The following is an 11,645-nucleotide window of genomic DNA, read 5'->3' as shown; positions in this document are numbered from 1 at the left end:
CTTTCCTGTCTTTTTAAGGAACTTTTGCTTTCTTCATGTATGATGTTCTTGATATCATTCCACAGTTCCTCTGGTTTTTGATCATTGGTTTTCAGAGCATCAAATCACTTCTTTAGATGGCCTCTAAATTCAGGTGGAACATAATCAAGGGTCGTATTTTGGATCTTGTGAACTTGTTTTCATTGTCTTCAGCTTCAACTTGAACTTGCATATCAGCAGTTGATGATCTGTTCCACAGTCAGTTCCTGGCCTTGTTATGGCTGAAGATAGTGAGCTTCTCCATTGCCTCTTTCCACAGATGTAGTCAGTCTGATTCCTGTGTACTCCATCTGGTGAAGTCCATGTGTACAGCCACTGTTCATGTTGTTGAGAAAAGGTATTTGGAATGAATAAGTCGTTGGTTTTTCAAAGTTCTATCACATGATCTTGAGCATCATTTCTGTCACCAAGGCCATATTTTTCAACTAGTGGTAATGATTATTCTTTGTTTCCAACTTTTGCATTCCAGTCACCAGTGATGATGATCAACACATCTTGATTGCATGTTTGGTCAATTTCAGACTGCAGAAGTTGGTAAAAATCTTCAGTTTCCTCATCTTTGGCTTAGGTGGTTGGTACATAAATTTGAATAATAGTAGCATTAACTGGCCTTCCTTGTAGGCATATGGATATTACCCTATCACTGACAGCAGTGTACTTCAGGATAGATCTTGAAACATTCTTTGTGCTGATGAATGCCACACCATTCCTCTTCAATTTGTCATTCTCAGCATAGTAGATCATACGGTTGTCTGATTCAGAATGGCCAAAATCAGTACATTTCAGCTCACTAACCCCTAGGATATCAATCTTTCTACGTTTCATTTCATTTTTGACAACTTCCAATTTTCCTAGATTCATACTTCATACATTCCGTGTTCTGATTATTAATGGATGTTTGTAGCTGTTGCTTCTCATTTTGAGTCATGCCACATCAGCAAATGGAGGTGCTGAAAAGTTTACTCCATTAAACTTTAAAGTCAGTTCTACTCTGAGGAGGCAGCCTTTCCCCAGTCATATTTTAAGTGCCTTCTGACCTGAGGGGCTCATCTTCTGGCATTATATCAGATAGTGTTTCACTGCTATTCATAAGGTTTTCCCTGGCCAGTTCTTTGAGAAGTGGATGGCCCCTTCCTTCTTCTAAGTCCCTCTTAGTCTGGAAGCTCCACTGAAACCCGTCCACCATGGGTGACCCTGCTGGTATTTGAAATACTGGTGGCATAGCCCCCAGCCTCACAGCAACATCAGGCCACCATAGCACAACAAACTGACAAATGAGTGAGGACCTTTTGTTTTTATACACTGTAAACCCATAATTCCTTCCTACTGTGTTTGCTTTAGACAGTCATATGTCTTTTTTTTTTTTTTTTTTTTTTTAATTGTGATTTGGGTGAAAGTTTACAGAGCAAATTCACTTTCCATACAGCAGCTCACATATACTTTGTCTCAAGACATTGACTGCAATTTCCCACAATGCAACAGTTACTTCCTCCCCATAGTTACCTCTTCCCTATGTCATCCCTCCATGTACTCCTGCCCCCTGAGCTGTCTCCCTGTGCATACACAGTCCGTGATTATTCTCTCCCATGATTATTCTCTCCAAGGAGTGTATCTACCTAGTGTAAATGTTCACCTCATATCCCTGTCTTTTGTTGGCTGGAAGCCACAGGAGTGGGTTCAGTTCCAGACCAGAAGGGCAGCTAGGGGCCATAGTCTCAGTGGTTCCATCAGGCTATCAGGCTGTATCAGACCAGCAAACCTGGTCCCTTTTTTTGTTTTCCCCCCCAAATGATTTTGAGTTTCATTCCACATTGTTCTCCCACTCTATCCAGGATCTCCTACAGAGATCCCCTTCTGGGTGGTTGACAGTGGTAGCCAGGCACCATCTAGTTCTGGTTGCTTTAGACAGTCATATGTCTTTAAAAGACATGTAACTTGAAAAGATGTATGTCTTTAAAAGACATTGTAAATAAGTTAAACGTTTATTTTTTGTTTACCTTCATTTTAACCATTTCAGAAAGATTCCATTTCTCTATGTAGCTCCAGTTTACTGTGTAGCATTGTGTTCCTGTCTCAAGAACACCCTTGAACATTTTTTCCAGCATAGGTCCACTAAGGAATACTTTGCACGTGTGCATGTGTGTTTTGTCTGTGAAGGTCTTTATTTTGTTCTTACTCTTGAAAGGCAGTGTTGCTGGTCAAGAATTTTAGCTTGGCTTTTTTTTTGTCCTTTGAATTATATTTGTTATTATTATTTATTATATATTATTTGTTATTATTATTATATATAATTTGTTCTTCCAGATGTAATGTGTTCTTTCTTCCCTCTGGCTGCCTTCAAGAATTTCACTGCATGTTTGGTTTTTTTTTTTTCCTCAGCACTTTTTAAATTATGTGTCTAGGAAGAAAATTTGTTTGAACCTTCTTGGTGATATTTTAAGCTTCTTGAATGTGTGGTTTGCTAGCTTCCATTGTTTTTAGAAAATTCTTAGCCATTTCTCTTCAGATACCTCTTCTGCTCTCTTCTCTTTTCCTCTGGGTTTCCAGTTACAGACGTGTAGACCATGTGGTACTAGTCTGCAGCTCTTCCATGGTACTTGGTTCTGTTTGTTTGTTTCTTTGTTGGGTTTCACTGTGTTACCATTTGGGTACTTTCCACTTTCCATTATGATCCATGCTCTGTATTCACATACACTGATTTCTTTCTGTTGGCAATGGTGACTCTGCTGGCAAGCCCATCAGGGCTCTGATTCATCTCTCTCACTGTGTTTTTTATCGCTAGCTTTTTAATTTGATTCTTTCTTACAGTTTCCATCTCTGCTGGTATTTCCTGTCTAGTCATTGTTCATGTATGTTATCTACCTTTATCTTTGTAGCCTGTAACATATTAACTACAGTTATTTAAAATTTTCTGCATGTTAATTCCAACATTCGGTTTCTGTTTGGGTCTGGGTCTGGTTTTACTGTTTCTTGACAGTGGTGTTGTTACGGTTTTCTTGCTTTCTTGTGTGTCTTGTGATTTTTGTTGAAAACCAGACCCTGGGTATAAAGACTGCAGTCAGTAGTGTGTCTGTAAATGATCACATGCTTTCTTTAGATCAGTCTTTGCTGTGGGATTCAGTCAGTCACATTAGGAGTTGACCTCAGTTTGGGTTTTGTTGTCGCTGTTGTGATCCTCAGTCTGTGACCTGTAGTTTGGAATTCCTTTAGGAGAATCCTTGGTTCAGAAAGGGCTGGGTTTCTTCGTCCTTTCCCCTGGCAGCAAAGCTCAGCCCTACACGTACAGCAGGTCTTGCTGGAAGAGAGACCCTTGACCTTCCCCCCAGCAGTGGTGGTGTTAGCTGGTGCCAAGTTGGCCTCCAGCTCATGATGACTCCAGTGCCTAATGGAACGGAATCCTACCTGGTCCTGTGCCGTCCCCGTGGTCAGTGGCGGGTTGGACCATTATGATCCACGGCTGATTTTTGAAATAGGCCCTTCTTTGTGGGCCGTCTTGGTGTGGAAGCTCTGCTGAAACATGCAGTCCACCACTGACAGATGACGGTGGCTACGTGTGAGGTCCACTGGCTGGAAATCGAGCCTGGATGTCCGGCGTGGAAGGCGAGAATCCTTCCTCTGTAGGAGGCCTGCAGTGATCTGGGCCCAGGGGCAGTGGGCTTTCTTCTTTGCCCCTTCTCCCAGCACAAAGGGTGTTCACTTGTGCTCAGAGGAGGACAGGGTTTGTTGCTTCTGTTCCCCCAAAGCAAGCTGAAGGCTTTTGTTCCACAGGGAGAATGACTTGGTGGGTCTTTGTGCTTTTCCCCACAGGGACAACTGCTCCCCTCCTCCAGACCTGGGCCGCTGCGGGGACCTTCTCTGGTCTCCTGCCTTGCCCCCAGTCCTCGTCCTGAGCACCTGCTGAGGTGCGTGGGGTGGGCCTCTGAGTGGGTGTTAGATACCTGTGTACGCAGTCCTGTGGGAATCTGTATTCTCATGCTAGCCCACCTTCAGCCTTTAGCAACCAGTTAAAAATTGTAGAAAATGCTGCTTGTATTGGCACCTGGCGTCTCACCTGCCTGGGTGAGTTGTAAGTGGTGTCCCGTCCGTCTTGGAGGGGCCTGTCTACCCTTGGGCTTCAGCTGCTTAGGCGTCCTGTGACCTCAGCTCTCCCATGGGTTTAGAACACTGGTCACGTAATAGTGTGTCCCCTTGTCTTGTTAAGGTAGGAGCAGTGCTGTTCTCACCTCCCTGCGTCCCAGGATGGAGCAGAACCTGCTCACCTGCTCTCATTCTGTGTTGCACTTATCACTCCTTGCACCATTTGTGTTCATCTCTTCACTCATGTATTGTCTGCCTGCCCGACGTAGACCCTCTCCCTTGAGATTGTAAACTCTGCGAAGACAGGATTTTGTTTGTCTTTGCTTCCACATGACTAGTCCCTGGAAGAGCATCTGGCACGTCCAAAAACCACACATACTGCTGCTTCAAAACCAAACATTCTGACTCATCGTGATAGCATGTAGAAGGAGCTGGAAGAAACCTTTCGTAAATGAATGGACGCAAGGTGTCGTGCCTTATAGATGTGAATAATTTAAACCTTAGCAGCACCTTTGCACTTTCATCTCATGTTATTTTGCTCTTAAACGTCAGAGGGAAATTCTAGAAGATTCCGAAATGCCCTTAAACTTCTAAAATCCTGGCCTAGAAGGGGCAAGGCCTATGTCTTGAGGGAATCGGGGGCAGCACAGAGCCCCTAGACCGTGGCGAGCAGGAAACTGACGTGAGCTGTCATCTCGCCCTGACACCAGGTTCCTCCGACCAGCTCCCCGGCAGGTCCGAGAGCTTCAGCAGCGAAGACCTCATCCCTAGCAGAGACACAGCCCCCCTGCCCTCTGAGCCCAGTGGCCTGGGGCGCCACACCGTTGGCCGCCATGAGTACCCCCCACCCCGGAACGGACCGGTCCCCCAGGAGGGTGTCCAGAGGAGGGGTGCAGCCCAGCCCCACGCTGCAGGGAGGCCCTGCTCTGCCTCCCCGAGCAGCGAGATGGTCACCCTGGAGGAGTTCCTAGAGGAGAGCAGCCGCAGCCCTCCCCCCCACGTGAGTGCTCTGGGGTGTGGGTGTGGGCCCCTCTCTCCTCTCTCCGCCTCTGGACATGCCAGAACCTCAGCAGCCGAGCCTGAAGAACAGGACGGGGAAGGGGCCAGGGCCCAGGGGCAGTGCTGGTATGGTATTCAGAGGACAGCCGTTAGCCAGCAAGTCACGGAGCACCAGGGACCAGCCCCAGCCTCCGAGGCTGCTCCCCACTGATCAAGTGAGCTGACAGGACACGTGGCCACATGGAGGTGGGGAGGACGGGTGTGGCCGGTACCCCCAGCGGCAGAGGCGTCAGTGCTGCAGTGGAGCATGCCCACACGCAAGGGCCCTTGCTCTCAGTCTCCCCCAGCCCAGCTCACAGGCTTTTTCTGTAAAAGGGGGGACCATAAACATGGTAGTCTTGTGGCAGACGGTCTCAGTTGCAGTTACTTAGTTCTGCCATGGTCACATGAAAGCCAGCCTAGGCCATGTGGCATGTCCTGAGTCCTTCATGACAGGGAGAGTCAGGTCCGGCTTGTAGCTTGGGATGCAGACATTGCTGAGGCTGGGACTGGGCCGGGTCTTACAGCCTCCTGCTCTCTGTCCAAGGTACTCATCCCACTGCCTGCATACACTGAACACACACCCCGCCCTCTTTCTCAATGCAGAGACGGCCTCCCATCCCTAGAGAAGTGACCCTGGGCTCCCCACACCGCCCGTGCCTCCTTCCACTGCCCGAGTGTGAATGATGCTGGGAGGGGGTGTCACAGGATGGGACTCTCTTACCTTGAGTGGCCAAAGAAGGTGAGCTCTGAGGACGTGGAATTAGAGGAGAGCAGCGCTGGGGTCAGCCTGCCCTGAGGATTAATCCCAGACTGGCCACAGTTTAGACTTGGGACTGACGTCTGCGGCCCCAGTTTCAGTACTCCCTTCAGACAGCCGTGCAACTCTGTTTGAGAATTAAAGGAGTTTGAGATCACCAGGTGCAATCCTAGAATCCTAGAAAAGCGCCCGGCACGTGGTGAGCGCTGGGTCAGCGGGGCCTGTGTTCTCACTGAAAGCAACGCTGGTGGTGCGGTGAAGCACTCAGCTGCTAGCCTAGAGGTCAGTGCTTTGAACCCACCAGGTACTCCACTTAGAAAGATATGGGAGACCACTCCTAAGGACTACAGCCTTGGAAACCCTCTGGGGTGGTTCTGCTCTGTCCTGTGGGGCCGGCGGGCGTCATAGTCGACTCGGCGGCACTGGGTTTGTGTTTGGTCTGCTTCTTGCTGAGCAGCCTGCCTCGTGTAGTGCCGCACACTGCTGCCTTGTCATGGTGCGTATCCAGACGTCTGCAGGAGCAGGAGATGTGTGCACGGCCCGGAGACGTCTGCAGGGGCAGGAGTCGTGTGCACGGCCCAGAGACGTCTGCAGGAACAGGAGACGTCTGCAGGAGCAGGAGATGTGTGCACGGCCCGGAGACGTCTGCAGGGACATCCAGATCCACTGGCCCTTCCCCACACTGAGTCCCCAACGGGGCTTCCTGGGCCAGGGGCTGACACCTTAGCAGGCCACGAGTCACCTCTGCACCTACGTCCCCTCCCCCTCTTCAGTGTGCGTCAGCTCGGAGAACTCCTCTTGGCCTTCCAGGCCATGAGGTGCTGGCAGAGTTACCCAGGCAGGGGCTTCAGACCTCTGAAGCAGGAGACCCAGCTCCCGGCCCAGGGAAGCGGAGCCGGGTGGGAGCTGCTGGGGTGGGGAGCCATTCAGCAGGACAGTCAAGTGCAGGTCACTCCCCTGTGCAGCCTCACTGTCTCACATCCGGACCCTCCACCTTTCTGGCCCCTCACTGCCCCCTTTCTTAGATCAGGTGGTGAGGGTCCTGAGAAGGATTAATTCTGGCTTTTCAAGGGCCGGTCTTGTTTTGCCACTTGCCAGTGGCCTGAGCTATGGCCCTTGTGATGTTTCTGGGCACCTTGGAGGCACAAGGGGGAAGTGGTCAGGTTCACACCGGCAGCTCTCGTTGGAGGGACATGAGAAACAGGTGGACATACTTGGCCTTGGCCTTGGCCTTGGCCTTGGCCTTGGCCAGGCATCAGGACTGACTTCTCTGGGAAGCTGAGCAGCTTTGAATGAGGCATTTCCCTCTCTGAGTCTGTTTCTTATTTGTAAAGTTAGGGGGCTGTCTGGAGTGGTGTCTGGGGTCCTTTCCCCGATAACCTGTATCCTGACCGGGGCAGCGTGTGTGGAGGGATGACATGTATGCCTTGGAGTAGCCAAGCAGGCAGGGCATAGGGGTATCCTTGGGAGCCAGGCTCCCCAAGGGCCTGCCTAGGCCTCACTCTTGCCACTCTGTTCTTCCCCTTCTCTGTAGGACCCTCCCAGTTGCCGGGATGACCTGTTAAGTGACTACTTCAGGAAGGCCAATGACCCTCCAGCCGTCACAGGGCAGCCAGGACCTCTGCCTAGAAAAAACGGGGCCAAGATGCCCACCAGTCTTGTGGCCCCAACCATCAAGATGGCCACCAGCACCTCTGAGGGAAGGCTGCTGAAGCCTGGGCAGTATGTAAGGCCGAACTTCAGAGCAGCTGAGGCTGAGGCCCTACCCAGTGTCTCCCCGAGGCAGGCCCAGCCCCCCCAGAGCCTGTCTTTGGGCAGACCCCGGCAGGCCACGGTGCCCCTGACCACCCACACACCTGCTCACACTCCCGCCAGCAGGGGTACCTCTCTGAACCGTGCCTTCAGCCTGGCCTCGGCTGACCTTCTGCGGGCCAGTGGGCCAGAGCCCTGTAAGCAGGAGTCCCCTCAGAAACCAGGGGGTCTCGAGGCCTCAGAGAGTAGAGACGCAGGCAGCCAGCCCCTGCCAAGCCCTACAGCCCCTGGCACCCATGGGCTGGCCCGGGAGCGCACCTTGCTTGTGGGAAAGGCTGGCAGTTCCTGTCAGGGCACGGGCCCCCGTAGCCGGCCGCTGGACATGAGGCGCTTCTCGCTGGCCCCTGCGAAGGAGGAGCGACTGGCCCCACTGCAACATTCAGCTACAGCCTCAGCCATTGCTGCTGGGGGTGGCAGCAGCAGCACTCAGCTCCCGCACGTCTCACCTGTGGCAGCCTCGGCTGCCAGGACTAAGCCCAAGACCCCTCCACACTTGGGGGAGGTGGCTACCATAGCCCCTGTCCGGGGGGGACTCAGCCTCTCAGAAGGGGATGGGCTCGCACCACAGGGCTACAGTGAAGGGCCGCCCGCAAAGAGTCCAGGGCGGTCTCCCGACTCAGCTCCCCACGCTGGCCGGAGCCCAGAGGACTGCAGCCGGGGAGGCAGCAGTGGGAGCACACCGGCATCCCCGGAGCCAGGCGGGGACCAGCAGACGGTGTGGTACGAGTATGGCTGCGTGTGACTCAACTCGGCAGCTCCAGAACCTGAGGACGACTGGTGCGCACTGTCTGATCATAGCGACTGTTGTTTCTCTTTGCCTGTGGTGCCGGGAAAGCGTTTAGGAATGGTGAAAGGGGCTCCCACACGTTTCTCCTGTTTGTCTTTTTAATGAAAACACTGTGCCAAGCCCTAAGAGGATTGCACTCCTACGTGTACAGCATGTCTTCCATATCTGTGGCTTCCAGGGACTGGTCTCTTCTGAACAAATCCACTTCCGCATGGTGACGACTTAGAAGGCAGCGACGACACTGACTTTACCTTGCAGCAGACACTAGTCTAAACATGCCCAAGAGAACACTCGTTTGCAGCTCTCTGACCTCCAGTCAAGCATGCACACGTGTGTACACGCACACACACACACAGACCACGTGGCTGAGCCCTAGTGAGTCTGGAAACTCCCTCCTCCTCCCCAATCCACTCACTCCCAGGAGAAAACCAGACGGGCCAAACTACAAAGACTAGGGCCTGGAGCAGACCCCAGAATCAGAGCTGCTGTTAAAAAGGGGGTCTCTCCTGGGACCCCCAAACAGTTGCAGGCAGGTAGAGGGTAGGGTAGGCATCAGGGTTGGGCTCCCACTTCCAGACTCCTGAGCTCTGCAAGACGGGCTTGGGGAGCACACAGGGACCTTCCCACCCAGTCTTCCTGCTCAGTTTTCTGTGTATAAACACTGGACTTGCTGGGGGTGGGGTGGGGGCAGAGAAGCCCCTGGCCCACTCACTGGCAGTGTACATAGTGTACAGAGGGGAAGCGTGTCCCGGGGTGCACGTTGGATCTGAACATGGGCTGCAGTACCCTCCTTCCCCTATCTCAGAGAGGATATTGATTTATTATTTCTGGATAACTCTTTGAGGGTAGAAACCAAATTTCCTTTAATATATTACTTACACACACACACACACTCATGTAAAATATATATACTGGGGGGTTTTATTTATGTTCCATTGAAAGCCCTTCTCATCTCCCAGGACTCTGATCTGCTGCTTTGTGTATATGGTCAGATTCCTGGCCAGTTTTGTTTTCTGTTTAGTAAAGGTGCTTTTCCTGGGATAAACTAAGCCCATTGATTTTTTTTTTTTTTTTTTTAAGATTTATTTTTTTCTTTCAATATACTGAGAAAGAAGTGAGAGACTCTTGAATGTTAACAGGATCTGTTTTGAGGAGTGCTTTGGGTTGTGTCTTAAATAGCCATCTGTTTCTGGAATACAAGGACAGGATTGTAATAAAATGCAGTAAAGCAGAAGCCGAGTTCTTGTTTTCCTCCCTGGGTGTCACTGTCAGTGTTAAATAAGATGCTGGGAAGTGCTCCAGGATCCCTGCTCAGCGCCCCAAAGCATCTTCCTGGGCTGTTGGAGTCCATGGCTGGCTTTGCCACTAGGTTACGTGAAGCTGTTAGCAGCCAACCAAAGACGTGTGTGAGGAACCAAGACTTCTTGTTCGTTGTATAGCAGCTTTTTTCTGCAGTTGCATTCACTTTGAATTTGTATCAATTGAATCCCATTTTGATACATAGCTCAGGAGCTCCATTTAAAGTCATCTTTTGATTTTCCTAAGTCCACACAACTAGGAAGTGATGGATCTGGCATTTGGACCTTAGGGCCCTCAGATCAGATGCTTAATTCAGGTAGAAGGTTGATTGATCAATAGGTAGACTGGCTGAGCTCTCTCCATATGTGCACATACGACCAAACTCTCAATGTTGTCCCATCCAGCGATTGCATCACTTTCTCCTTCCTTCCTTCCTCCCTCCCTCCCTCCCTCCCTCCCTCCTGCCCTTCCTCCCTCCTCCTCTATCCCTCCCTTCCTTCCTTCCTCATCAAACTTCTTGGAAGAGTCTCTTGCCTCCTCTCCTGTTCTTTCCTGACGTTCTGGAATCTGTCGTCCTATCCAGTCCTAGTGGTCTCCCTGCCTTAGGCTCTCGGTCCTTTGCCTGACCCTTCCTGGCCTGTCCTCTCAGCCTCACCTCCTTGTTCTCTTTGGTCCGCTTCAGCTGGCTTTTTGGTCCGATGGGTCCAGCAGGAGAGTTCCTGCTAAGGTCACAGTGACCCACCTGTCACTAAGTCCAGGGGACTTCTGAGCCCTTACTGTCACCTCACAGCTGTCTTCTCGCATGTTCATACCTTTTAAAATGTTCTCTTCCCTTGGCCTCTCCACTGGCCACACCCCATTCCTTTGCGGACTTGACCCACCCTACCTGGCTTGGCTTACCTCAAGACACACCCAAGCTTCTGCCTCACTTTCTTTTGCCCTAGACAAGCTCACACACATCCACAACTTTAATGATAGTCTACTTGCTGCTGTTGTTATGTGCTGTCGAGTCATCTCCAACTCATAGCGACCCCTCCTTGGGTTTCCAAGGCGGTATCTCTACAGAAGCAGATTGCCCAATCTTCCGAGGAGTGGCTAGTGGGTTTGAACCGCCAACCTGCTAGTTAGCAAGTGCCTTAGGCACTACGCCACCAGAGCAGATGGCTCCAAATTTATATCCGGCCTCCTCTGAGTGTCCCCGAAACACCTCAAACTCCGAATGCCCAACTCTCATCTCACCATCCTACCCCACCCATGTTGGGCCTCTGCCTTCCCTTCTCACCACCTGACCCGTTACACACTCCATCCGGTGGCTGTATGACACCCCCTCTCTTACCCCCGTGTCTTGTCGTCTGGTGGATTCGCCCTCAGGCCCACAGACAAGCCAGGTGGTGGTCCTCGTGGGCTGTACCATGGGCTCCTGTGGCTGAGGGGGGCATCCCGGGTCATGTGGCCTCCCGAGGCCCAGGACCCTCCTCCCTTCACTGCTCTGGGAGATGCGTGACCTGCTGTCTGGGGGCCTGTGAAACTTGAGGGACAGTGGGGTATTCATGCCTCCAGCTGAGGGATGAGGTTTAGCTGGAGAGGGATTTGGGATCTGGAATAACGGGCTCACCCTGAGGAGAACATTAAAATGAGAAGAAAGAGCATAGGACAAGCTTTGGGAAGTTTCCAGCCAATGTTTAACAACCAGCTCACCATGGGAAATTGTGTGTGCATGCGTGAGTGCACATACACATACACGTATATCCATATATACACACACATGTAACTGATACAAAGGATATGTAACAATTTATAGGAGCTATAGTGGCTAAGGCATTTGACTGCTAA

General features: G+C 51.2%; 1 protein-coding gene across 1 annotated transcript in view; it reads left to right on the top strand.

The window, feature by feature from the left end:
• Positions 1–8,468, top strand: part of CCDC88C (coiled-coil domain containing 88C) — a 168,188-nt gene extending 159,720 nt beyond the window's left edge. Inside the window, exons 34-35 of the mRNA XM_042781485.1 lie at positions 4,827–5,116; positions 7,449–8,468. Coding sequence (XP_042637419.1) covers positions 4,827–5,116; positions 7,449–8,468 — 1,310 coding nt within the window. The remainder of the gene's footprint in view (positions 1–4,826; positions 5,117–7,448) is intronic.
• The last annotated feature ends 3,177 nt before the right edge of the window (positions 8,469–11,645 follow it).

The sequence above is a fragment of the Orycteropus afer genome, unplaced genomic scaffold, assembly GCF_000298275.1.
Source record: "Orycteropus afer afer isolate SDZICR_OR568_19922 unplaced genomic scaffold, OryAfe1.0 scaffold00127, whole genome shotgun sequence".
Taxonomy (NCBI): domain Eukaryota; kingdom Metazoa; phylum Chordata; class Mammalia; order Tubulidentata; family Orycteropodidae; genus Orycteropus; species Orycteropus afer.
This window is presented reverse-complemented; position numbering and strand designations above follow the sequence as displayed.